This window comes from Gambusia affinis, linkage group LG11, assembly GCF_019740435.1.
Source record: "Gambusia affinis linkage group LG11, SWU_Gaff_1.0, whole genome shotgun sequence".
Classification (NCBI taxonomy): Eukaryota; Metazoa; Chordata; class Actinopteri; order Cyprinodontiformes; family Poeciliidae; genus Gambusia; species Gambusia affinis.
This window is the reverse complement of record NC_057878.1, coordinates 13850570-13874742: the sequence shown is the minus strand read 5'-3', so window position 1 is coordinate 13874742 and position 24173 is coordinate 13850570. Positions and strand designations below refer to the sequence as shown.

Here is a 24173-nt window from a genome sequence, read left to right as displayed (position 1 = left end):
AAAAAAACACTTTAGAACATGCATAACTTTGTTTTCTTTATTTTCATAAAAACAGTCATCAGGCCAGTTGAGCTGTGTTTCCAGTTAGACATGGTGCTCATTGATTAGTTGATTGATTGACGTCCTCCTGGTGATTCATAAACATTTCCTTGCTTTTTTTTGGTTCATTCAGTATGGAACACAAACAATCAAAGGTCATGTACATTATTATGATGTAGTAGAATACCTCGCAAAAGAATCCATACCTCCTCAACCTTTTCATATTTGGCCCTGTTACAACTACAAACTTTAATTGTGATTTTATATGACAGACCGACAAAGTAATGGTTTGCTATGAAATGGAAGAAGTGGGTTGATTATTCTCTGCATTATACAAAGACATGACCCTCCGTACATATTGACAGGACAGGCAAGGAGAGTTGTATTCAGAAATGAGACAGGAAGTCCATGGTACCTTTGGAGGAGCTGCAGAGAGCCACAGCTTAGGTGGAAAAATCTGTTAGCTGTGTACTCTACAAATCTGGCCTTTATGTAAAAGTGGCAAGAAGAAAGTCATTGTTGTTAAGTGTTGATCATATTCTATAGAAATAAAGTACCATGAGGTTTGTGGTTTTTACATCACAATATGTGGTAAAGTTTAAGGGGTATAAATTATTTCGCAAGGCGTTGCATGTGACACATTTCTCAGTTTTTTCCACTGTACAGCTATTTGGTTACCATGAAACAAATACTTTAATTTCACAGGATACGGTTTTACACATTGGACAGCATTGGCTTCAACACTTTGGCTACATTTACTTTAAAAAAACCCCCAAAAAACTGATTTTTTTTAATTTTTAGGAAATTTTGAGGAAGCCCTTGACATTTGTAAAAAAAAACCATCTGTACTAACATGCAAAAAAAATTTATAAAAAGACAATAGTCTAAAAATATTGATAACTAGTTAGCTATGTAAAAGGAAGTAATATTAATTCAGTTAAAAAGGGCAAACACTGCCTACTACTGATGTCAGTATACCTAACTGTACATCACACGTGTCTCTGCAGAAACAATGGTTTTCATGCAACAGGACATCAAATAATCCCTGTAACTTCACTAAAAGCAAAAAGATTACATGAGTATATAAAAAACTGCACATTTAAAAGAAATGCAATTTAAGAAAATTGTTAATACGAGGTGTCAATTTCTAAAATCAGACACCAAAAAAAGTGAATCATAGCATATTTACAGTGCTTAAAACTGAAACCCTGGCTGCGTTCAAATGCAGTGTTATGTGGGACAGTTTTAATTCTGTTACAGGACCTTAAGCAGAAAACCGTAAACATTTGTGTATTGTACTGATGTACAATTCACAACTATTTACTGAGGAAGATCTTAGCATCACATCATTGGAAACAGATTGTTTTTTTTGTTTTTTTTTTTTTAATTAAATTTAATTCAAATGAACCAAATTTTGTAGATGTTACATGTATTCAGATTGCACTTTGCACCATTCCTGTAATAAGTGTAAGAAACAATTCTAATTAACACCATGAAGAGGATTTAATCAGGTTGAGTGAATGGTTATGTTGCTCCAAATACATCCCATTTTTGATCAAAATTACATTTTTAATGTTGTCTATGAGTTCTAGTGCACACCTGAGGTAGTGTTAATGTAGGCGATTGTTGTTCCAAACATGCTAATGGAACTACAATCCAAACTAATTCACACTTAAATGATTGGCTACTAAGATGGTTAGCCAGGGAAATATGCGTGTATTGATCTTGTGAACCCTATTTACTAATACAGAACTTGCATAACTGCCTATGTTTAACGTTCTTAATGCTACAATTTCAGCAACGTAAGACTAGAGTTTGAAAACAGTTACTGAAATTAGACATAAGGCTTTCCTCATTGTGTACAAATCATTAGCATCCTTTTTTATTTGAAATCTGACAAAAGAACGTGTCATCGAACTGAAACTTTACAACAAAGGGTCAAAAGAAGGAGCATGACAGACAGTAAAAACAAACTGTTATTTGCTGTGTGAGAATAGTGCAACGTCTTAACATTCACCAGCAGAGACTGGTTACAGAAAGGGCTAGAAAACATCAAAATCAACAGCATGAACATCAGAACTACACTGCATTTCCCTACAACACAGAAAATGACAAGATGTATCACTCCTGAAACACTTCTTGGTGAGTTAGTGCAGAAAGCAGCTCTTGTGGATTAGTTTGTTAGGAGCCAGGTTAGTACTGCACAGAGTTGGCAGGTTATACTAGTGGCGTGTTGGTCCAGAAAGAGGGCCTGAAGTGTTTGGCCGTGGTGTTCGTAAGCGTATCTGCGTGGATGCATTTTTTTGTTTGTTTGTTTTGCTTTGTTTCCTGTAAGCGTGTGACATCCTTATGTGTAGGAATTGAGGCATTCCTTGGAGCGCGAGGTGAGGTCCTGCAGCTCCCGCTCCTCCTTCATTTTGATGTCTTGGTAGGCATGCATTTGACTGGCATCCTTAAGGTAGGCCCAGTTTGCTGAGAGAATCATGAGGTAGTGGATCTGCAAGAGAAGGGTGAGGTGGATGGCCGGTGAGCATGTCAGAGATGCAAAGCGAGCTACAGGAAACAGAGCTATGGTATGTAAACAAAACACATTGTTACACTTTTAGAGAATAAAACATGGCAAAAGACTTTCTACAATAAATTTGTTACAATTACAGTTATTGTAGACGTTTCTACTTTTGCTATGTAGAGTACTACAGAAATTGCATTTTTATGGTAGGAAAATGAATGCTAGAAAACAGTGAAGAGTGGTACAGGCGTTAAAAGATGGGGGTTAGTGCAAAGCATGAGATCCTGGTTTCTGTAAACGTGACTGAGCTCCATATAGTCCCCATTTCATGATTTACAACACTTTGCATGAGTATTAATATCTCTTGAACTTGATCACATTTTGTTATTACAACTGCATATTCTATGTATTGTATTATGCTTTGTTGAGTGTTAGATCACAATAGATTTGCTTGGACTAACATCCCAATGGATCACTGTTTAGTCATTTATTCAGAAATAGAAAATGGCAGAAGTCCACCAACCCTACGAAGACAGCGTGGAGAAGACCTAAGCGGACAGGCGATGCAAGGAGAGAATTAATCAGAAGCAACCTAGAGGCCCATGGTAATATTAGAGAAGCTACTGAAATGCAACTTTCTGTTCAACATTATGAATTATCACACGTTGCTCTGCCTGACTCATAAAATCTCAACAATTATGATAAAGTTTGTTAATGTAAAGTAACAAAATTCCCCAAAAGTTCAAGAGATACGAGCACCTTTGCAAGCCACTGCATACGATTATAAGCGTTAGAATAAAAAAGACCAAGTAGGGATGCTTTTGTAAACAAAGATTGTTTATTTATGTAGAAAGTAAAAGCTACAGTCTTGTAAAACTTAAAGAAAATTAAATATATGAAATATGAAGTATAAGTAATTATAAGCAGATCAACAAATCTGAAAATTGTAAGCATGCAGGCACTGTGTTAAAATCAACAAAACGTCTCTTTAATGGCACTTTGAGGAAGGAAAAAAAAAAAATCTTTCCCAGCTGAGGATCAGCTGTCGTAGGAAACAGAATACATTTTGCTACTCTAAAACAGAAATTATTCTTACATCTTATAAAATGAGGCTTTAGGACCTCATCCAGAAGTATACCACTTGTACTGGCCTATGCTACTTTGAGGGAGGAGTTGTTACTTTGAAATCTACAATGCACAATAGGTCAACGTAATACTCATCAGCATAATACAGTGGATGAAAGTTTGCTTAGTTTAGGATTCATTTTGTGAGAAAAATATAATACTGAAGGTTTCCTGTGATTGATTGGCACAAAAAGTCCAAAAGAATTCAAAAATAAACAGAAAAAGGAACAAAAAATAAGGGTAAAGCTACTTTTTTTCTTTTTACAGACGTAGCTCCAGAAAACACACCAGGACTGCTAATCTGGCAATCTAACATGTCAACAATGGGATTAACTTTTATAGTCTTTGTGATTTCATGCTTCAAGGCCACGAGACTACTGGTGAAGTGTTCCTCCAATTAAGGTCTTAAGGCCAGTGTGAGTCCTTTAAAACAGCATTGAAACCTGCACAAGTATTCTACAATTGTATCTGGTGTGTGATTTATGAATTTGTGCACAAATTTGCAAATATACCCTGGTGGAATTTAACTGGTACTTGCAAAGCGAGTTGCTGGATGCTGCAAATCGTGTTTACTTTCCTGATCTAAATTAATCATGCACACAAGGCCTTTATACAAGACACAAGCAGCTGCACACGTTTCAAATTTAAATACCTCTATTTTTTTTTCTTAGATTTCTAGCTTTAAACTTTTCTTTAAACTTTTATGGGGACAAATTTGTAGAAGCAACGTGTCATGGAAAACTTGTGGAGAAAGCAGTGTCTCCTAAGCTGAGCGCAGCTTTATTAGGACAAGAAAACTCCCTGGATACCAAATGCTAAAAGAAGCACATAATCAGCTATTTACAGTTTGTGTGATAACTAATTGAGAGATGTCAACTTTTCTATTCTCAGGTTTTTGTTTCCTTTTTTTCTTTTTTTTTTTTTAAGTTTCTTTGTTGTCAGTGGTATCTGCCTCTAATTGGCACAGTCACGTGTGGTGCCGGGCTCTTAAACCAGCTTAAAACTTAGTGCAGCAGTCTTCCCGACTCTTAAACTTCAAAACGGCAAAGTTATAAGTGGTAGCCATCATGTAGATCAGCTGGTGGAAGAGAACAGAAAAGGCGGTAAGAGCACATGCTGATGACGTCCCCACTTACTGGTGCATCTCGATAAATTAGAAATATGACAAAAAAAAGTTTATTTATATCAGTAATTCAATTAAAAGAGTGACATTTGTGTGTGCTATTGATTCACGTTTATTTGTGTTAATTCAGATGACTATGGCTTGCAGCTAATGAAAGCTGAAAACTCATTTTCTCAAAATGTGATTGTTACATAAAGCCTGCAAAAAGAGCTGGAGTCACTGTTTCAGGAATCACTCATCTCTGGCAGAGGCTTCAACTTCTCCATTTCTGAACCAATGATATTGTCAGAAGCATTTTACACTGGCTAAAGATGGAAAAAAAAGAAGAAAGTTATCCTTTTAGATGAAAAAAACAATAATTGTTGCAGATTCTGGAGGAATAATAAAGAGGAACAGAATCTAAGCCACTTGAGGGCCAGTCTAGTTTCCACAGTCAGAGCTATAAGCCATAATTATCAAAGTGATCAGAAATAAACACATAAAATATATCACTCTGCGTCTAATAAATCCTTCTGAGTTTCACTTTTTAAATTATATTACTGAAATAAATTACCTTTAATGATATCCTAATTTATTGAGATGCACATGTATATTATTGCTGGTTAATAGTGTTCAGTTTCTTAAAAGTAAAATGTTAAAGGACATTTTAAATACATATGTTTAATATTGTGGAATTCAAAGTTATCCTTCCTGCCCATCTTGGAAAAACAAACAGCCATGTACATCTAAGCAAATGGTAAACAGTGAATGCGGGTTGAAGCTGTGAAGAAGCCAATGACAAACCCTTGTTGGTGTGTTTACACAAACCGTACAGCAATGGGGGGGAAAAAAGGAGCACTCAACTCAAACTCTGCTCATATAAATCATGCAAAGATGAGCTGAAGGATTGTGAAACTAGAGGGCAGCTTACCAAAGCGATCACAGTGGCTCCTGCTCCAGCGCATGCCACGATGTACAGGTGGTAAGATAGGTAGAACTGAAAAAGTAATTTTTCTAAATTAGAACCTTGGAATCATCTTTTCTTGTCCCATCCAGTGCTTTAAGCCTCTGCTCTCAACAGTTTCGTACCTCATTGCTGTCGCAGACGGTAATAAGAGAAGATCCGCAAGCCTTTCCTGGTGTGGCGTTCCATGGGATAATTCCTGCAGCCAAAAAGATCCAGAGGATTGTTGGTGATGTTCTCAACTCGTCCCTTTTGTCAATGCTGGTAAAACACGTGGCTTACAGATCTCAAACCAAGGCCTACTGGGAAAATATCACTGAAGTAGAAGATGCAAGAAAATAATATTTCAAAGTGTCAGTGGGGCAGTCCACTAATTTCACACGTTTTTACAGAAGGTTCCACACAACACGTGTGAAGAAATGTAAACTTTCTGCAATATCGCAGTTTAACAACCAGGATCTCAAATTCAACTTTATTTATAACAAGTTATTAAAAAAAATGTTGACCACAGTGTTGCACAAAAAAAAAGGTAAATCAAAGTAAATATAAAATATATGAAACAGAAAACAAAGCTATATACATATGGCAAACATATAACTTCACATAAAATCTGAGAACATGGTGGGTACAGGGGCATGATAAATGGTTGGATATTTGAAAAATAAATGTAAAAACATGGATAAGGTGGACAAAATATGAAGCTTGAGGTTAAAACACATTTTGAAAAGGGGTGCGAGTACTTTTGAAAATTTTTCTGAAACTGGAGAATTGGAGGACAATAGTACATACATCCTGATGTCTTTTATTTCAAATAATATTCTTGAAAATTAAAATTTAAAAAATAACAGAATAGTGGGTTACTTTTTAAATGTTATCACAGTTATTTTTACAATGTGTATCATGCCTCTGATCTAGTAAGTGTATGGTAAGATTTTATTTTACATTTATTTTTAGAATACATAAACTTAATTTTTTTATGCTGTTTGGAGTTTTTAAATTCTTCAAACAAAACTAAAGTCATAAGTTTAAGTGGTCACAAATAGAAACATAATCAAAATTCCAAAATAAGAAGTGTGAAGAGCTTTCAAGCCCAAAAGACAATTATGAAACCCTTCATATAAGTGGTTCTTTTGGTTCTTGGTTAGAGGCCACATGCGTGTTTGCTCTCAACTAAAATGAACTGAAACAAAATTTAGAAAGACAAAGCAATATTCTCTCACCGTACTGACGAACATCCACACAAAAGGAGTCTAAGTTTGTAATGTTGGCCATTGGGGACTTCATGGTGTTACAGGTAGCCCAAATGTTGTAGAAGAGGAAGACGGGTACAGCTGAGAAGCCAAATACGCCGAGCCAGGCTACACCCAGGATGTACGTGAGGAACACAAACTAGAGAGGCAGAAACAAGAGCAGGAAAGAGCTGTAAAAAAATTCATAAAATAAGCTCATTCTAGAGTTTTACACATCCTCTAACGACTGTTTCCCAAAATGTCCTGCTTAAATAAAAGCACTGAGGTTGTGTTAACATACCATTCCACTGATGCAGCGTCCACAGATGGTGGTCTTGAACTCGCTGTGCAGTTCCTTGACGGCGCTGGTTGTGTAGAATCCCTCGGCGAGCAGAATGATTCCATACAGGAAGAAAAACGAAGCAATGCCGTAGATGACGTACTGCATCAGCTGTATTCTGTTAAAGAGCGAGGTCACAGTTAGGCTTTAGTGTGCGCGGGGGACGATGCTGTGGACAACAAAACACCAGCATGGCCTGCCACTGTTCACCGTGGGAAGAAATGGCAGCATGCAGCATTTTTATTTTCCATTCAATCTTTAAGACATGAGAAAGTTGGGTTTTTAAAAATATAAGCAGATGGTCGGGATGAATCAAAACGTGACGAGAGACTCAAGTCCAAATGTGGGGATAGCAGGTGATGCAGGTCTCTGGAAATCCTCCAGGCAAAAGACAGACTGTGGACATCTTAAATTAAACAGAGCTCTCAACATAAAACACATGTGCAGCCCTGTCCAATGTCATCCTTTTTATGTCTAGACAAATGGGGTGCTTTTAAAAGCGGTCCTTATTAGGACTGTTCTCTAGGATCAGGTGAATGTGGGAGATGATGAAAGTTAAAAATATCCCACTTCAAGCTCACATTACAGCAGTTATCTGTTTTAAAAGACTTCTTTTTTGAGATGCTTATCTAGAAGTTTATTTTCCAGTAAGGGTAAGGGTTCCTAAATATTACAATGTTCTTTGTTCGCCTTTTTAGAAAATGGCAAGCATCAATTCTCACTAGCAACTAAAATGCATAAGTACTCATTCCCCCAGAACTATTTTACATTTCATCACAACACACAGCTACATATTTTAATTCTAAATTATCTAAATATTGATGATAATATATAGTGACTGTGACCATTGGTTTTCAACTCCTGTAGCAGATTCAAATCAGGCCTTTGACTGGACCAATCCAACAAATGAATATGCTGTAATCTAAACCATTCCAGTGTAGCTTTACCATTATGTCGGACTGTTGTCTGGCTATCTTGTGTGTGTTCAGGGTCCTATGCAACATTTGTTGTCTACCATTACTAGTTATAAATGAAGGAAATGTTACATTTTCAAAGCTTTCTGCATTCCACCATCCCATAATAATAAAGCTTAGGCCAAAAAATACTCCCACCTGATGTGGGGGGTCAGTGCTTCATAAAATGTTTGAAGCTTTGACTGTGGTGTGTGTATCATTTGCAAATTTATGTCACCTTGAGTTGGTCCATCACAGAAAATCCCAATAAATACCTTTAAAATACCTTAGCTTTTCCTAATTGCAAAATGAGAAACTTTTTCTTTCTTCTTTTTTTTTTTTTTATAAAGGCCCTTTATGGACAAGAGCATGTAGTTACAACATAGGGTGACTTACATGTCAGTGAGCATAGCATGGTCAGTTCTGACTGTGGAGAAGAAGGTTTCCAGGATGGTCACAGTGCCAGTGAGAGCCACATGGCCACATCCGCAGAACAGGGCCACACCAGAGAAGCAGAGGATTGTAGCAACCAGCGATGCATACGGCACGCCACCTAAACATTTGATGCAGCACTCAAAGCAACCTACGCAAGATGAAAGAGAGGAGAAAAAAAAAAAAACATTTTACAGGCCACTGCAATTTGATATAATTTGCTTTAAAAGGCTGTGAGGTGAAGCGAGATCAACATCAGCTGTCATGTCTATAAAAGGCTCATTTGTTTTAACCCACAGTTTGTCTAAAGAGGAAGCACACTCCGTCAGCCATGTCTGCAAATGTCTGTAATGTAAAGCACAAGCTGAAGCAGCTTGTTGCGTGCCCCTGAGGTTTCACAACTCGCATCGCCTTCATGTTTTCATCTGACAACTCACCACTACTCTTAAAGGGCACTAATGGCTGTCCAGCAGGTCAGAGCAGTGGGTGTCTGCCTTTGCTAGGCTGTAAAGAAAATCTATGGCAGCTGAACATGAGGGGAGTGAAGTGACCCAAATGGGCCCGTCTCATCCAATGGGTTCTTATGCCTTCTGAGGTGGAGCCATTTACCACAGTGCTCTCTGTCTGTAGGCACGAGCTAACAAGCAACTCTGCTCTTCAAATCAAATCCACATGTGTCGGACTGGAAATAGGGGAGTCGAGGGAGAACTAGGTCAATTTGATGTTTCAGCTACGCTGCCAGTTCCTGACGTCACAATGTAAATTGAATATTTAAAACTGCAACAACAAAATGTTTTACATTCGTAATGAATTAAATTGACAATAAAAAAAAAGAGCTAAAAGGCTACAGAGAGTGACCAGCCCAGACACAAAGGGTTGCATTTCAGACAATTTTTTCATTATTATTATTCTTTTAGTTACTTGATGGTTTATTTTGGTTCTTATATCAGTAACATTGCTGTTTTCTTAGAGATAGCAGTTCAAAATATGAGGTATTCTAGGTTTAGGCTGACCAGTTAAAACTGCAGCACAACATGCCTTTGTGCAAAACTCCAACAGAAGCTCTTCTTCTCTACCTCAACTGAAAAGTGAAGGCGGAGAAAAGATAATGAAAACCAGAACACATTTTCTGTAAATATTGTGCATTTAGGTTTCCAGCGCTAAATCTAGTAGCTTAAAAAACCTCAAAAAAGTTTGAGTAGTTTGACTGATGCTTTTATCGTATCAAGATTCTGTGCCAAAAGATCTGGGTACATTAAAACGCCTCAATGTTTCTCCTGTGGGTGAAGTCTTTTCTGGATGCTCAGTTAAGAAGTGAGCTGTCACGATGATCCCAGCAGATGAAAGTGACTTACAAAAACTCGAGTATAGGTAAAAATAAAGAACAACTTTACTCCACATGAAGAAAATTGCAGGCTAGGTTGCTTCTACAAAATTTCCTCACAACAAACCAACAGATTTTCTGAGCAGTGTGTTTTCTTTGTGTCTCTTTCACAAAGTCACCGTCCTGAGTATTCAGCACTGTTTATATTTTTGTGTGATGAAGAAAATTCTAACAGATATATTGCCGCTGGGCCAACACTTTTGGAGTCAGAGGCCTTATTAGCAGTTTGCGGCACACAGAGATAAAAACATTTCTCTCCAATGGTGCGTGCAAAGGAGTTGCCACGGCAACATGTTAACCACAACTTTATGAGTGTGCCCACAGTGGAGCTGCGAGCTCGAACAAATATGTCAGGCAGGGACAATGGATGGTGGAACATCCAGTGCCAGGGGATATTAAGCCCAGCTCTAAAGTAAATAACAGTTTAAAGAAAAAGCTCCTTCTGCTTTAGATGAAACCATCAAATCCAGTAGCAGATATTAGCTTAAGGTCAACTCAGTTTGGACCTTTCAACGCTGCAAAGAACTGCTTGCATACCCGTAAAAGTGCTTTTGGTGCTCTGTTTACCGTCCTGAAGTCCACAAATGTTACATGTGCTGAATGTGGTTGGGGTTTAAATTTATTGCTAAACTAAAAGGCAGAAGACACGAATACGAGTGGTTTTATTTGTAGCCGCTCTAGATTTTATGGTGAATCTAAAATATCATGTATGAAAATAATGCCTGCTTTGTAGTGTATTTGTGGTTATAATTGTACTTTAAGACTGGAAAAGGAAATCCAGATTTTCCATTTAGAACTGCATGTATTGTTAACAAGACATAAATATCAAAACAAGTAAAAATGCACTAATTTAATCCTCTTACCGAAATGAAAAGTTATTAGTGTTAGATTATAAAATCTTAAAAGACTACTTGGTGAATGGATCAGTGACAGAGCACAAGGTTTAAATATTTGTATGCAAAAGGAGCAAAAACATGAATGTCTCTAAAGACTAAAAATAAAGGAAATCACCAGACAGATGAGGGATAAAGGAGAAGTTTAAACCAGGAGTAGGTTAAACATTAAGGTCTCAGCTATGAACATCTCACAAAACACTTTTCAGTTCATCATATGAAAGGAAAATGGCACAACGACAAACCTACCAAAACATGACTGCACACATACACTGAGAGGCAGCCAAGACACCCTTGTTTGGGAAAAACTGCTGAAAACTAAAGCTGAGGTGAGGGAAGGTGTTGACAACTATTAGCATTGCACTCCACTGGCCAGGCAAAATTGTATTTGTGTTGGAAAACTAACTCTGCATATCAAGTTAAACACAGTAGTTGGTGTGAATTTGAAGGGCAAATAATATGCAAAGTTCTTTTATCCTCCATTTTTTTAAAACTATGCATCATTTTTTCCCCAATTCCAATTATGCAATAAATTGTACTAATCTGACAAAAATGTGTGAAGTAGATCAAAAGCTGTCGTTTTTGTAAGGCAATGTAGATTAGTAGAGAAAAGCAGAGCTTTATCAGATAAAACTAAACAAGAAGTTATCAATAGCAGGATTAGTGACTGATTATTTGTGCTAATCCTCACAGGAAATAAAATAAATAAATAAATATATAATTTGTTTTTCCATTTTCCAATTTTAAGGATGCACAGCTAAACATGAAAACATGACATTAGAAGGAGAAACTGCTGGCTTCTTCTGATTGGATAGCCAAAAATGAAAATCACGTTGGTCTCTCTGATGACTTTCACATGCTTTCCCAGTCACCAACAGTCCTGGTCAGACCTACGGTTCCTTCAAGTGGCTGACTTTCTGTCTTTGTCACAGAACGTAGCAAAACAAGAAAAGGAAGAATTCAAAGCCACTATAACAGAAAGAAACACCTACAAGTTTTGCTACTGTTGGCCCCGACAAAGTCTGGCCCCGAAGCAGAAGCTTGATTTGCCACATCAAGATCACGAGGAGACCAGGGGAAAAAAAGATTCTTGTGTGAGAAAAAAAAAAAAAAATATGTGTGAAAGTGTGTGACATTGTGAGAAACTCTGGAAAAAAAAAAATAGTAATAGAGAGAGTCCAAGAAGTCCTGATACAAAGGGCCAGTGTGTGCAGCCACAGACTGTCCATCACATTGGACTCTCAGGGGCCATTCAGAATAGCAGTAAGCCACGACTTTGCACTTCCGGCATGCAGGCTTGAAGCCCAAGACAAACCCACCACTGAGCTTCATCCTGTGTACTACCCCCCTTCAGAACAGTGCAGAGCCATAACGGTCCCTTAATGCTCGAGGAGGATCCTGTTTGCCAGATCTGTCAGTGTAGAGATGACACTGATATGAGATTCAGGCAAGCTCAGATACAGTTGAAACTGGACGTTTACTGTGTCTTTTTATTACACTTAATAAAAAGACACACAAGGCTTTCTTTTCTCAACATCTGAAGTTACATCTAACAAACTTCTCTTGTTTTGAATCATTTGCAATTACCTAAATTATGTCTATTTGATAAATGCTAGAAAACTTACCAAGAACATTTCTGAGAGATGCTTTTTTAGTAACTTTCATCAAACTCAGAAGTTTACATACCTTTGCACATCATCAGTGATCACTCCAATTAACTCAAATGTGTCAGTTGACCTATCAGAAGTTTACAAACCCATGACATCATCATTTGGTCTTTTTCTCATTGCTTAAAAAGAGAATAATCATTCTGTAGCTAAACTTAAGATTTTGAAAACATTGATGAATAAATATCTGACATATTGTGTCTCTCATTATTGTGATATTCACCAGATATAACGCTTGGTAATTCTAAGTGATCTACTACAAGGAAAGCTTACTTTGATTTTACTCCAGATAGTGAGAGGAAATGTGCATCTATGTGGTGTATGCAAACTTCTGGTTTCAGTTGTGTGACTGGCCTTTAGGTTACTGTCATTGCTATCGGTTTCTGGGCATGTAGTGAAGCAACTAATTGCACCTATTCTTTTTATTTTAATTGAGATGCAATGGTGTAGCATGTAGATTCACATTCAAGTGGCCATAGGATTCAAGCATGAAAACAAAGCGAGACAATAGAGTAATCTAAAACATACTTCCAATAGAAATGCAAATTCTATCAATTCAATTAGAAATTTTTCATGAAAAACTGTCCTGGTGTACAGATGAACAGCACACCCCTCTTTAAACATCGATATGGGAACACTATGAAATTACAGCTAAGATATGAGACAGTGAATCTTTGCAGGAAAACCAAAACAAAACAAAATAAAAAAAAAAAACCCAAACAAACATGGAATCTAATGCAGTAAAATATAAAAAGGTATATTTTCAGCTGTCCAAATGAAAAGATTTGGATAGCAAAAGCAGAATTATACACAACAAGAGGGTTATTCTGCCACATTCAAGTTCCATCCATCCATCCATTTTCTATACACCCTTCGTCCCTAATGGGGTCAGGAGGGTTGCTGGTGTTTATCTCCAGCTACGTTCTGGGCGAGAGGCAGGGTTCACCCTGGACAGGTCGCCAGTCTGTCGCAGGGCAACACAGAAAACAGACAGGACACACAACCATTCACACACACACTCACACCTAGGGAGAATTTAGAGATACCAATTAACCTGACAGTCATGTTTTTGGACTGTGGGAGGAAGCCGGAGAACCTGGAGAGAACCCACCATGCACAGGGAGAACATGCAAACTCCATGCTGCAAGGCAACAGCTCTACCAACTGCGCCACTGTGCAGCCCACCACATTCAAGTTCCCCCTTGAAACTCAAACTGACTTTTTCAGACACAGACATCTTTTATCTGCAGCAAATCTCCAACTGGTAGTTGGGTAAATGCATTTATTTTCTCTCCCATTTATTTAGATTCATATACCTCAAGGTCATGGTCTTGTAGGGGTGAGGCCTCTCCAACATGTTCACTTCAAATGTGCAGTGTTTGAACTTTTTAATACCATATAATGGTACACTTCTCTTCAGACTACCATCACAAGGTTATCATGTACATGTCTTTAACTATGAGAAGGTTAAAGAAAATTGCTTAAAACTATGTACAAATAATGTATTTCTGTATAAAATGTGGTAGATAACTCCCTTCTCAGAAATTTTATATTAAAACAATCAAAACTGCTTATGTAAAAATTGGCGAAAGGACCATCTCCCAACATATTAAAAAGTATGTCAACAAAACAGAAAATTCAGGAGAACATCTTTAAGAAGATAACTACTGTGTAATGTGCAAAATAATATTTATTGATGCATTTTGTGAAAGTACTTTCTTATTTTGTGCTTCAAAGTAAACATTTGTTCTTCTGCCTCTAATCAGGTTCATCTGACCATGAGTCACTGCAAAGGGCTCGTGCTCAGACTCATCGCTAACCCCTGCAGCTGGTCTTCATCCCTCAGCCACAGCCATCACATAAGCATAAGCACACAACCTGTTGAAAGAATCACCGAGTAGCTCAACTTTATGTCGGTTTGAAAGTGGAATAACAGGTATATCCATCTGTAGCTGGTTTGAGAAACATCAAAAAGCTGGGCTACAGATTCAAACAAGCTATCAATCTTTCATCTAAGGTAGACACAAGCACAAAGACACCTTCTAAACCAAAGACTTTCAGCAATCATAAATACAAGCTCCATGTTACTCTATGGAAAAATAAGTATGGAATGGAGTCCACACGCACAAACAAACACACCAGAGAAAAAACACATTGGAACTCTGAGTCTGGAGGAATAAACTGTCTTCCAGCTCCATTAAAAACACCATCCAAATCCAATCTGAAACCCAGGATCATTGCTAACAGATGTCTCTGTTTACAGCTGGGTATTGTTGTTTGTTGCCCCACCGGGGCAAACTGCCAGAGCAGCATCTCATTTTCCATTTTCTACCGAGGGGAGAGATGTTGAAATGCCTTAATTGCAACTCTAAAGGGTGTTAAAGAGAGGCTTTTCTTAGCCAGCAAGTTTCTGAAAAGTGAAACTTTATGTCTCATTTCTAATAAACTGTGCGATAAAAGTGGTTCAGGGTCACAATCCCTGCGTGTGACACGCTTGCTTTCCTGCACAAAATTAGATTTCAGACCTGGGGCTATTCACTGTCGCTGTACTAATTAAACTCACTTCAAACATCCAACAAACAAATTAGTGACTTGGCATAAGTAATAATAAACCCTGCAGATGATACGGTCTACTCAGATTTAGTTCATAACACTATAAAAATTAATGAACTTGCTACGTTGCCAAAAGATTTTCTGTTATTACTAATAGATATAGGATATGATTTATAAAAACATGTGTTGTTGTGAAACTGAAAATAAATCCTATATATATTAAACAATGATTTACTATACACAATTATTTATATATTAATTAAATTAATGCAGAAGTATCTCAGCTTGATACAGTTTTTAAATTTGAGGAGTCTATGACTAATTGATGTCCTGTCAGCAGATTTTTCCACCTGAGCTGTGGATCTCTGTTGCTCCTCCAGAGTTCTCATGGGTCTTTTGGCTGGTTCTTTGAATAATTCTCTAATTGACCATGCCTATTCAGACCAGATGGATGGCCATGTCTTAAGAGGTTTCGGTTGCACCATTCTTTTTTTTCATTTTCAGATGATGGACAGAGCAAAGCTCTGTGTAATGTTTATAGTTTGGGATGTTGTTTTATAAGCTAACCCTACTTTGAACATCTCCACAACTTTATCCCAGACCTGTCTGCTGTACTGTTTAGTCTTCACAATACTGTTTGTTCTCAAATGTTCTGAAACAAACCTCCCAAGTCTTCACAGCTGTATTTATAGTGAGGATTGTTACACACAGATGGACTCTATATGCTATTCACGTGACTTTGTTTAGTGGTGTCAGCATAAAGGACGGTGAATACAAATGTATGCAACACTTTTCAGATATTTATTTGTAAATAGTTTGATGACTGACTCATTCATCTTTGTATCTGTCCTCCACATTCACCCCGTTTGTCTCCAGTCTTCTTTGAAAGAATAACTCTGACACACCCTGAGCATTTATGGATCTATATTAGAGGATGGCTGATTATCATGAAGTGACATTTTCATAATGATGGCCACTAACAAGTCATAAAATGACCTGGTACTAAATAATTTAACTGAGATAAAGGGGAAAAAACACTGCACTACTACACAATAACACTGTTGTAAGAATGATGACAAAATAATTTTGCAGTCAAGGACAAATGGTAAAGGAACCAAAGTGTTTTGTGTGCAATATCTGCATTTTGACATTTAAGATCCTTGGATCAGAATATTGTGGTCAATTTTTGTTAAACTTTGGCCACCTGGTACCAATTCTGGCCAATGTAATAAGGAAATTATGAGAATAGGTTTCATAAGAACAGCATCCCCAAAATGTTCTTCTCACATTTCTGCCATGTGCAGCTATTATTTCTTTACACTTGTGTGTAAACAGCCACTCTGAAACTGTTTTACACCTATTTGAAAAGCAAAAATGATTATTGATGTTTACCATCTTGTTTTTAGGATTACTTTGGTTAGCATAACTGAAGCAGTGGTCTCCAGCGGTTCTCTGGAGAACATTAGGTTCCCCAATAACCCACCATGTTCCAAAACAGACTGAGGTTGAAAGCTCAAAAAGGTAAAATAGAGTGATTCTGCAATAGTCCATTCAGCCTTTTTGCTATCTGCTTGAACTCACTCCCTCTCTCTTTTTCCCCCTGAACAAACTGAAGAAATGTCTCAACATGTGTCTTTTCAAATAACTTCTTACATCTTGGTGCCTCCGCTCCCTTAATTTAAATTTCTGAATGATGTTGAAAATATATGAGTACTGATCACTGTGTAGTATTAAACAAAGTTCTTGTTAGCACTACCTGAAGGCATAAAAATCTGGTTTTGATCAATAGCCAATTTACTGATGCACTTCTAAAAAGGTACAACTTTCTATCAAGATACTAAGCAAGTTTCTAGGTGTGAATCTTACTTGGTTGGCACTGAAAAGTTGAAGCTAAACTACAAAGCCTACCTGTCACCACACTAATCTGTTTCTATCAGGATCAGAAGAGTGGAGCTTATATCATAAATCAAAGTGCAGCTATATGGTGAGGGGAACCATTCAGGAAATCTACTACAGCTGCGCGAGAAAACGTCCTTGTATGTCAGACAAGAAAGAATAAAGTAATTCACTGTTTGACCACAATGAAAGGCCAGGGATACAACCCAGCTCTACTTATACAGGGTTGATTCCTTAATTTTTAGACATTCAACACTTTATTACACCCTGACTGCTGTCGTTCCTCTATCTGGTGACTCCTAAATTATGAAGGGGAACAGCAAATCTACTTTTCCTGAACAAGGAAGCATCCTCTGCTCTGATGGATACAACAGAGGAAACAGCATGTGAAAACGAGAGAAACAGATATCCCTACAGAGGAATGCAAAAAAAAAACAACCTAAGAAAGAACGGAAAGACAAATGAAGAAAGGAGAGAATAAGAGTCAAAGAAATAATAAGAAATACTTGTTATAAAAACTGACAGGGAAGACAGACGATGAGCGATGACAGAACAAAAGAGAGTGAGGTAGAGAGGGAAGAAGATCTTGGCTGTATTTGTTTGGCAACAACAGGCTAAGGAGCCCCAGGGGTATGCTAATGAGAGCGAAGCCTTTCAGCAGAGCGGAGACCGCTGGAGTAGAGCTAGAGTGGGCTCTTCTCACGGATACTAGACCTCAGAGATAAAGGGGGTGAATGGGGGATGGGAGCCTCTGGGGTCAGGGGAAGTGAACTTAGCGGGGATCCCACAACAGCAACTGGTGTGCTAATCTTTAAGCACTTCTACCATAAACCCTGTAAATACTTGGTGAGCTAACATCTTCCTCATTAGGTTGGTACTGTAAATCTGTTGAAAAAAAAACAAACCACTCTAACCTTCTTTTTGAGATTATTCAACAGCATCCATCGTGTTTTCCAGATAAATGCTTGCAGTTCAATCAAAGAATCAAAAGAGTTAAATTGTAAAACAAGAGACAATAGATGCACACAGAGGATGCATGTTGATACATTGCAGTAGAATATAACAAGATTAAAAACAAGCCAGTGTACAAACTTTTGGGTTTTACATACAAAAAGAGCTTGATATATATATAAAAAAATAATGCTTACAATATGTTCTTACTTAGTAAATTGAATAAACAGCACTTTAAAGCATTTTTTGGCTTTAGGCTCTAAAGTAAATCCTTCTAATTCCCAAAGCATTTTCCTGTTTAAGCAAAGTTTACAACAAGAGTACTTGTTGGTTCTAAATCCACTTAGTTGTCATTGTTTTATTACATCACTGGTATACTGGCAATTTACCAGGACTTTCTCAGCAAGGTAAAGTTGTAAGTTGTCCAATAATTTCAGGCAGTTTACTTATTTAAGGTATCCTTGGAGTATGCCAAAAAATGTCTTTCATTTTTATAAGAAGCTGCAATACCTGTGCTGTGCCAAAAGGGGGCGAGAACGTCAACTTTAACGCCATCAAAATTCAAAAGAAGAATATCTTGTGTGTGGCAAAAGAAAAGCGAGACGCTGCTAAAACATCTGATTTTGTTTTTTCTGACTCCATTTGTGAAGTTTAAATGAGAGAATATGAACAAGTTGAGACAGATGTGGAAACAGTTCTCATCTATTCTGTCTTTAGGTAGTCCACATTTTTAAGCGTTTTAAGAAGTTAATAAACATAGCTGTTTTGTCGGAAAAAAAACTTAATTTACAGTGGATAAGTGCAAGGGCAGCAATTTATACATTTTGAAAAATACACGTGTTGGTTTTAACAGTGCCCTTAGCACAAAATTATATAAACAAATGGGAGAATCTCTTTTACAAGCAAACTTCCTAGAGAAAACAAAATAACAGGGGCTAGGTTTAGCTAAATTGTAACACAATTTTATGTCATCAGTGATACAGATAAAATGTATGCCTCACTTAGTTAGAACGTGATATGCTCAAATCTTCACCATGATTTTTGCTAAAATCTTAAAACAATTTTCATTGCTTGCTTGCTGCTCATGTTGGGCAGCTTCTTGCTATTGATCTCAAAATGACCAGTCCCTTTAACTTAATGTTGTTGTCGAGACAGTTTGATCTGCTCTCAAAAGTGGATTATTAAACTGTCAAAGTAAATCCAGGCTGCCCAAACGAAAGGTTATTTAAAATGCAGAGTCTTATGAAACATTTATTCTATTTTTGCAACTACAAAGTAGCAGGATTTTCAATACTTTTTGGCATTAGGAACACCTTAGAATAAGATTGAGATAAAAATGTAACATATGGAAATGCAGAGTAGAATGGTCTACAATAATTATTCTTTAAAACATAGTTTGTTTGTTTTTTTTTTTTGTTTTTTTTGAAAAATCATAATGGTAAGTTCCCTGTTTTGTCTCATTAAACCCACGTCCTTTACTAATTATTTCATGAATTGGATGTATCATTACACCTCTTAATGCCATTGCAATATTTTTTTCTTATTAAGAAGTTAATATATTCTAATTATGCAAAGCGATACACAATTAATAATGAACTAGGATCGGGCTCATCTTCACCAAAACCAATGACTGTGACTGTGGGAGTTTCACATGAGTACTGGCGACGAAGCCTGAATGCTGCAAGCTCGAGACTCTGCCTTGAGACGTGGCCACTCCCCTACTGGAGGACACAATCTGCATGATGATGAAGCTCACACGAATAAAACGGGCCTCATTGTGGGTCAACCTTTCACTCTGTGAGACTTGGAGCTCTGAATGCTCCTCAGTGCTCAGCCACCCGTGAAGCCCTGGCTGGCTCACACCAAGCATGAATTTCTCTGGGATCCGGATCCATGCCCAGGTCCAATCCTCACTTCCACTAACTAACAGCAAGTAAAGCAAAGCCTGGTTTGACACCAGAGGAATGAGAGTAGATTAGGTCAAATGGGTGTGTGTGTGGAGCATACCACATGAGGAATGACTCACTGGTGTCCACTGAAAGGGAAAAAGTAAGCTAAAGCAGTTAGAAAAAGGTCCATCTAAATAGTCCAAAAACATGTTTGTCATGCTCATGGAGAAAACATCCACTGTCTTGGGAATTGAGATTCTTATAAACATTACTTTGGCAATTTGCTGCAGTGAGTGAGTCTCTTTCCAGAGAACCGATCACTGACCCAGATTTAAATACAGTCCTTCTTCGTAGGTCAGCCTGTCCGGTGTTTATCCTGACATGTTTGGCATGAATTCAAGCTATTGATTGGTTTACAGAAACTCTCCACAGAAAACCCATTATACAGATCTATTCATTTGTTTGCTGACCCATTTTCTCCTGTAGAGTCGTGGAACAACGGGGTTAGAAACTCTGGACAGTTAAAAGTACAGCTACTAAAAAGCAAATGACCACAGGAATAAACTCCATGTCGCAATGGGTTTTCATTTATCCTGCCATCCTAAATCATCATAGTAGGACAAGGAGAGCAAAGCGAAAAAAATTTAGTGGCCTGACTCATAATGAGCGTCATCCTTCCTATTGTTCCATCAAAAAGCAATGAACAAGAGGTAAAAAGTTTATTTCTTTCCTGGCTCATTGTGTAAAGAGCAGAAAAAAGCAAGTCACAGGAAATCAGCTCAGCCTTTGACCAGAGTTAAGGTTAGAGGTAGATGTCATACAGTCTTTGATGTTTCACTCCACTTTTGGATGTTTATAATCCAATTTCTGTTTATACTTCAATTAAAACTAGTTTATTTTCTAAATCAGTAATGATTAGTGTCATTATTCTAAAGTATAATGTTGAAAACTACATGAAAAAATTTGAAACTTTGAAGTGGAGCAAACATATTTGCATGATATTTCCTATAAAACACAAAAATACTTTAAGTCTACATGAACTCATTCAGTAATGTTTAAATAGACATTCTTTTCAGATGTTATTAAAGCTTATATATTTTTGTGCCTTTATAAGCCTTGGACTGTGCCTCTCTGACAAACCAACAGTAAACCTCAGAAACATTATGCTGAAGCCAATCTGTGCACTTCTTTATGGTGTAATATATTATCCTATAATTCACAGAATTCTATCTCAGACACAATAACATTTTTCTTGAACAGAAAAAATATATAATACATCTAATTTATGTAGTACAGTAGCAAAAATGTAATATATAAACTACCGAGCTTCGAGCAGAAGCAGAAAGTTTTCATATCTTGGCACCCCTGCCATTTCTCCAATTGCAGGTTTATTTTTTTCTCCTCAGTACTTTACCAAACAATGCCCAAAGTATTTGACTCAGTACTTTTTAATTGCATGTTTCTACAATCATGTTAGGTCTGGATATGGAATAACATTCACATGGAGAAGCCTGGCACCCATTTTATTCCTCCTCTTAAAAAATTACTTCAAGACCTTGACAACCTTGACTTTCTGGCATCTCTGCAGCCACTGTGGTTTTGGCCGACATGTTGCAGGCAGAATAAGACACACACACACACACACGCACACACACACACACACATGCTTCCTATCATCCAGACCCTCTAACTCACTTGAGATTTTGGATGCTGCCACAGTGGCTTGGACAGGCAGAAAGCCATATGATATTAATACAGAAACCTACAGCTTTAAAAATGTACAATTAAAATCTAATCTGAATCCAAAGTTAGAAACTTGCCATGGAACCAACATCAAATCAAAACAAAGATATATGAATTGTGTGTTGCTTCACTCATTGCATTTCTCTACATGAGGGACAAACCACCACTTCAGAAACAATAAATAGTCCTTATATAATTGTTTGTTTCTCTTTCAGTCTGCTCTAAACATTTTAATGACGTCTCTTGTCTGTAAGAGCATTTGCTGTGATTGCAGTCCACCACAGTGAGATTATAGAGCAACTCAATCAGTAACAGACATTGAAAGAAAACACTTCTGCTCTTCTTTTCTCAAGTAACCAAGTGTCAATTTCCATTATAAGAAGTAATGCTATAATTCTGCATTAAGTTTGTAATGTTCTGGCAGAAAAAATGCGAGATATGAGTGGCAGAGCATGCTATATGTCAAGAAAATCAGCGGTGTAAATAGATAAGTTCACTCTTTTTGTAATATTGCAGTTTTGGTCCTTTGGGTTGATCTGCCATAGGCCATTTTGTATCAATCATGCTTCAATTCATAGCTATTTGAGGGGTCTTTTCTATACTGTACTTTTAGTGCAAGGAAAGAATATTTAGGCACATGTCATTTAGGATTATTTTGGTTTGATCTGGGGTTACAGTCAGTCATGGTTTAGAAGAGCTCACTGACCAAAACAAGGGTAAGGACCCAATACAAAGTTACCAGGCAATAGTATATAACTGAATTGAATTAGATGTGAAATTTAGATTTTTTTTTGTGAGCATTTATTTCTATCTTTATTTTTCTATAGCTTATTACAACTGTTAATTACAAGGACAAATAACGGAGACACAATGGTTTAAGTGCATGAGCAAAGCATGGTTCAGTTCTAAGTATAAAAGGGAAGCAGGAAGTAAAAAAAATAGGTAAGAACCGGTAAACCAACCCTGAGACTTTTTAAAAATAAACCCACCAGATATATTGTTATGTGGCTGTAAATTCACATGCCTTTTCGGATTGAGTCACTTTACACGTCCTGTTATTTTAGATGCTGCAAGTTTGAGTTTTGGACACTAAAATCTGGTAAACTGAAGTTAGAGTGCCTGGATAGCAAATAACGCGATGGAAGAAAACTTTCATTTCAACCTTGTTGCACTGTGCATGTGAACACGGAGTAGCACAATAGAGACATAATGAAGTCCAAAGCTCTTGAGACAGCAAGGGCTCTGGACTCTCACCCTCCACTCCTCCAGCCCCCCAGCTGCTGGGAATCTCTTCTCTCTGCTTCACTCCTGTCTGTTCCATTGTCCCCCACCTCACGCTGCCAACCTCTCACCCTTGACCTTAAAATTCAACCCTTTTCAAAACCCTTGGGTCTTTTACCCAACCTTTATTAGGTTGAGACCCCTCTCCTTTGTGCCAGCTCGACCTCTCCATAGAGGATTTGTTGACAGCTCTATGACAACAAAGTGGCTAATACGCAGATCACTTTAATGCCATTGTTGCATAAGGCTGCCCTGGAGTCTCAAAGATGAGACCATAACCTGGAAGTACACAGGAGTAACCTGAACCTGACACCTCAACCCCAGCAGAGGAGTGTCTGACCCTTTAAATAATGATACATTTCTTAATTATTGGCAAATATATAAAGAAGTTGGAGGATAAGAACTTCCTACACCAACTCCTGGTTTACGACTTGGTCTAAGACTTGGCCAGTTCATTCCTTTATTGATTTGATGGAGACATTTTGCTATGATTCATTGCAATATTGAAACACCACGATATGTGGGGATTTATTTTGAAGTAAGAAAATAAGCTATTCTTCAATTGACCTACAATACTGATTGGTACAATCCAATTCCAGATGCCTTCATTGCTATTAAACTGCTTAAGATTCTTGAACATATTTTGAGAGAAACATGACATCACTAGCCACTTAACTGGGTGCAACCTTTGAGTACTGGTTTGGACTCCCTTCTGTTTTCAGAACTGCCGTAATTCTTTATGGCATAGATTCAAGAACGTGTCAAGAAATATTCAAAAAATAGGAATAACAATAAATATCTAAAAGTTTTAAGTTGGGTGTTTTTGGAATTATTTTTGTTGGTATTCAGAACCGGGCACCCATTTATCATCCCCCTTTATCACATTGGAGTTGTGCACACTTTCCTCCTCATCAGAAAAATATTCCTCGGTTTTGTCCATATTGATAGCATGATAATGGCTACGAATGTGCTTTTGATTTGTAAGCTGTACATCTATAATTCAAATCTCTGGTGATGTTCTTTCACTTCTTAAAATGGCCTTGATTGGATTAAGATTGGGACATTGTGGAAGCCAATGGAGTGAAATGAGCTCATTGTTATATTCGAGAAAGCAGTTAGAGAAATGGTGCTTTATCCTTACGAAGCCATAAGAAGATGAGTACATCATGGACAAAATGGGATGACCATGGTCAACAACAATCCTCAGGTGGACTCTGGAGTGG

The 24173-nt window shown here is 37.4% G+C and overlaps 1 protein-coding gene across 2 annotated transcripts in view; it reads right to left on the bottom strand.

Annotated features, from left to right (window-relative positions):
• Positions 1-17: 17 nt before the first annotated feature.
• LOC122840162 (neuronal membrane glycoprotein M6-b) overlaps positions 18-24173 on the bottom strand; it is a 35539-nt gene continuing 11383 nt past the window's right edge. The window contains exons 2-7 of one of the 2 annotated variants that reach the window (XM_044132381.1): positions 8658-8844; positions 7270-7426; positions 6960-7128; positions 5865-5938; positions 5707-5772; positions 18-2536 (exon numbers count right to left, since the gene is read on the bottom strand). In XM_044132381.1, the coding sequence (XP_043988316.1) occupies positions 2387-2536; positions 5707-5772; positions 5865-5938; positions 6960-7128; positions 7270-7426; positions 8658-8844 (803 nt within the window). In that variant the 3' untranslated portion in view covers positions 18-2386. Of the gene's footprint in view, positions 2537-4542; positions 4752-5706; positions 5773-5864; positions 5939-6959; positions 7129-7269; positions 7427-8657; positions 8845-24173 lie in introns of those variants that run through there. The other variant, XM_044132382.1, reaches the window with a different exon arrangement.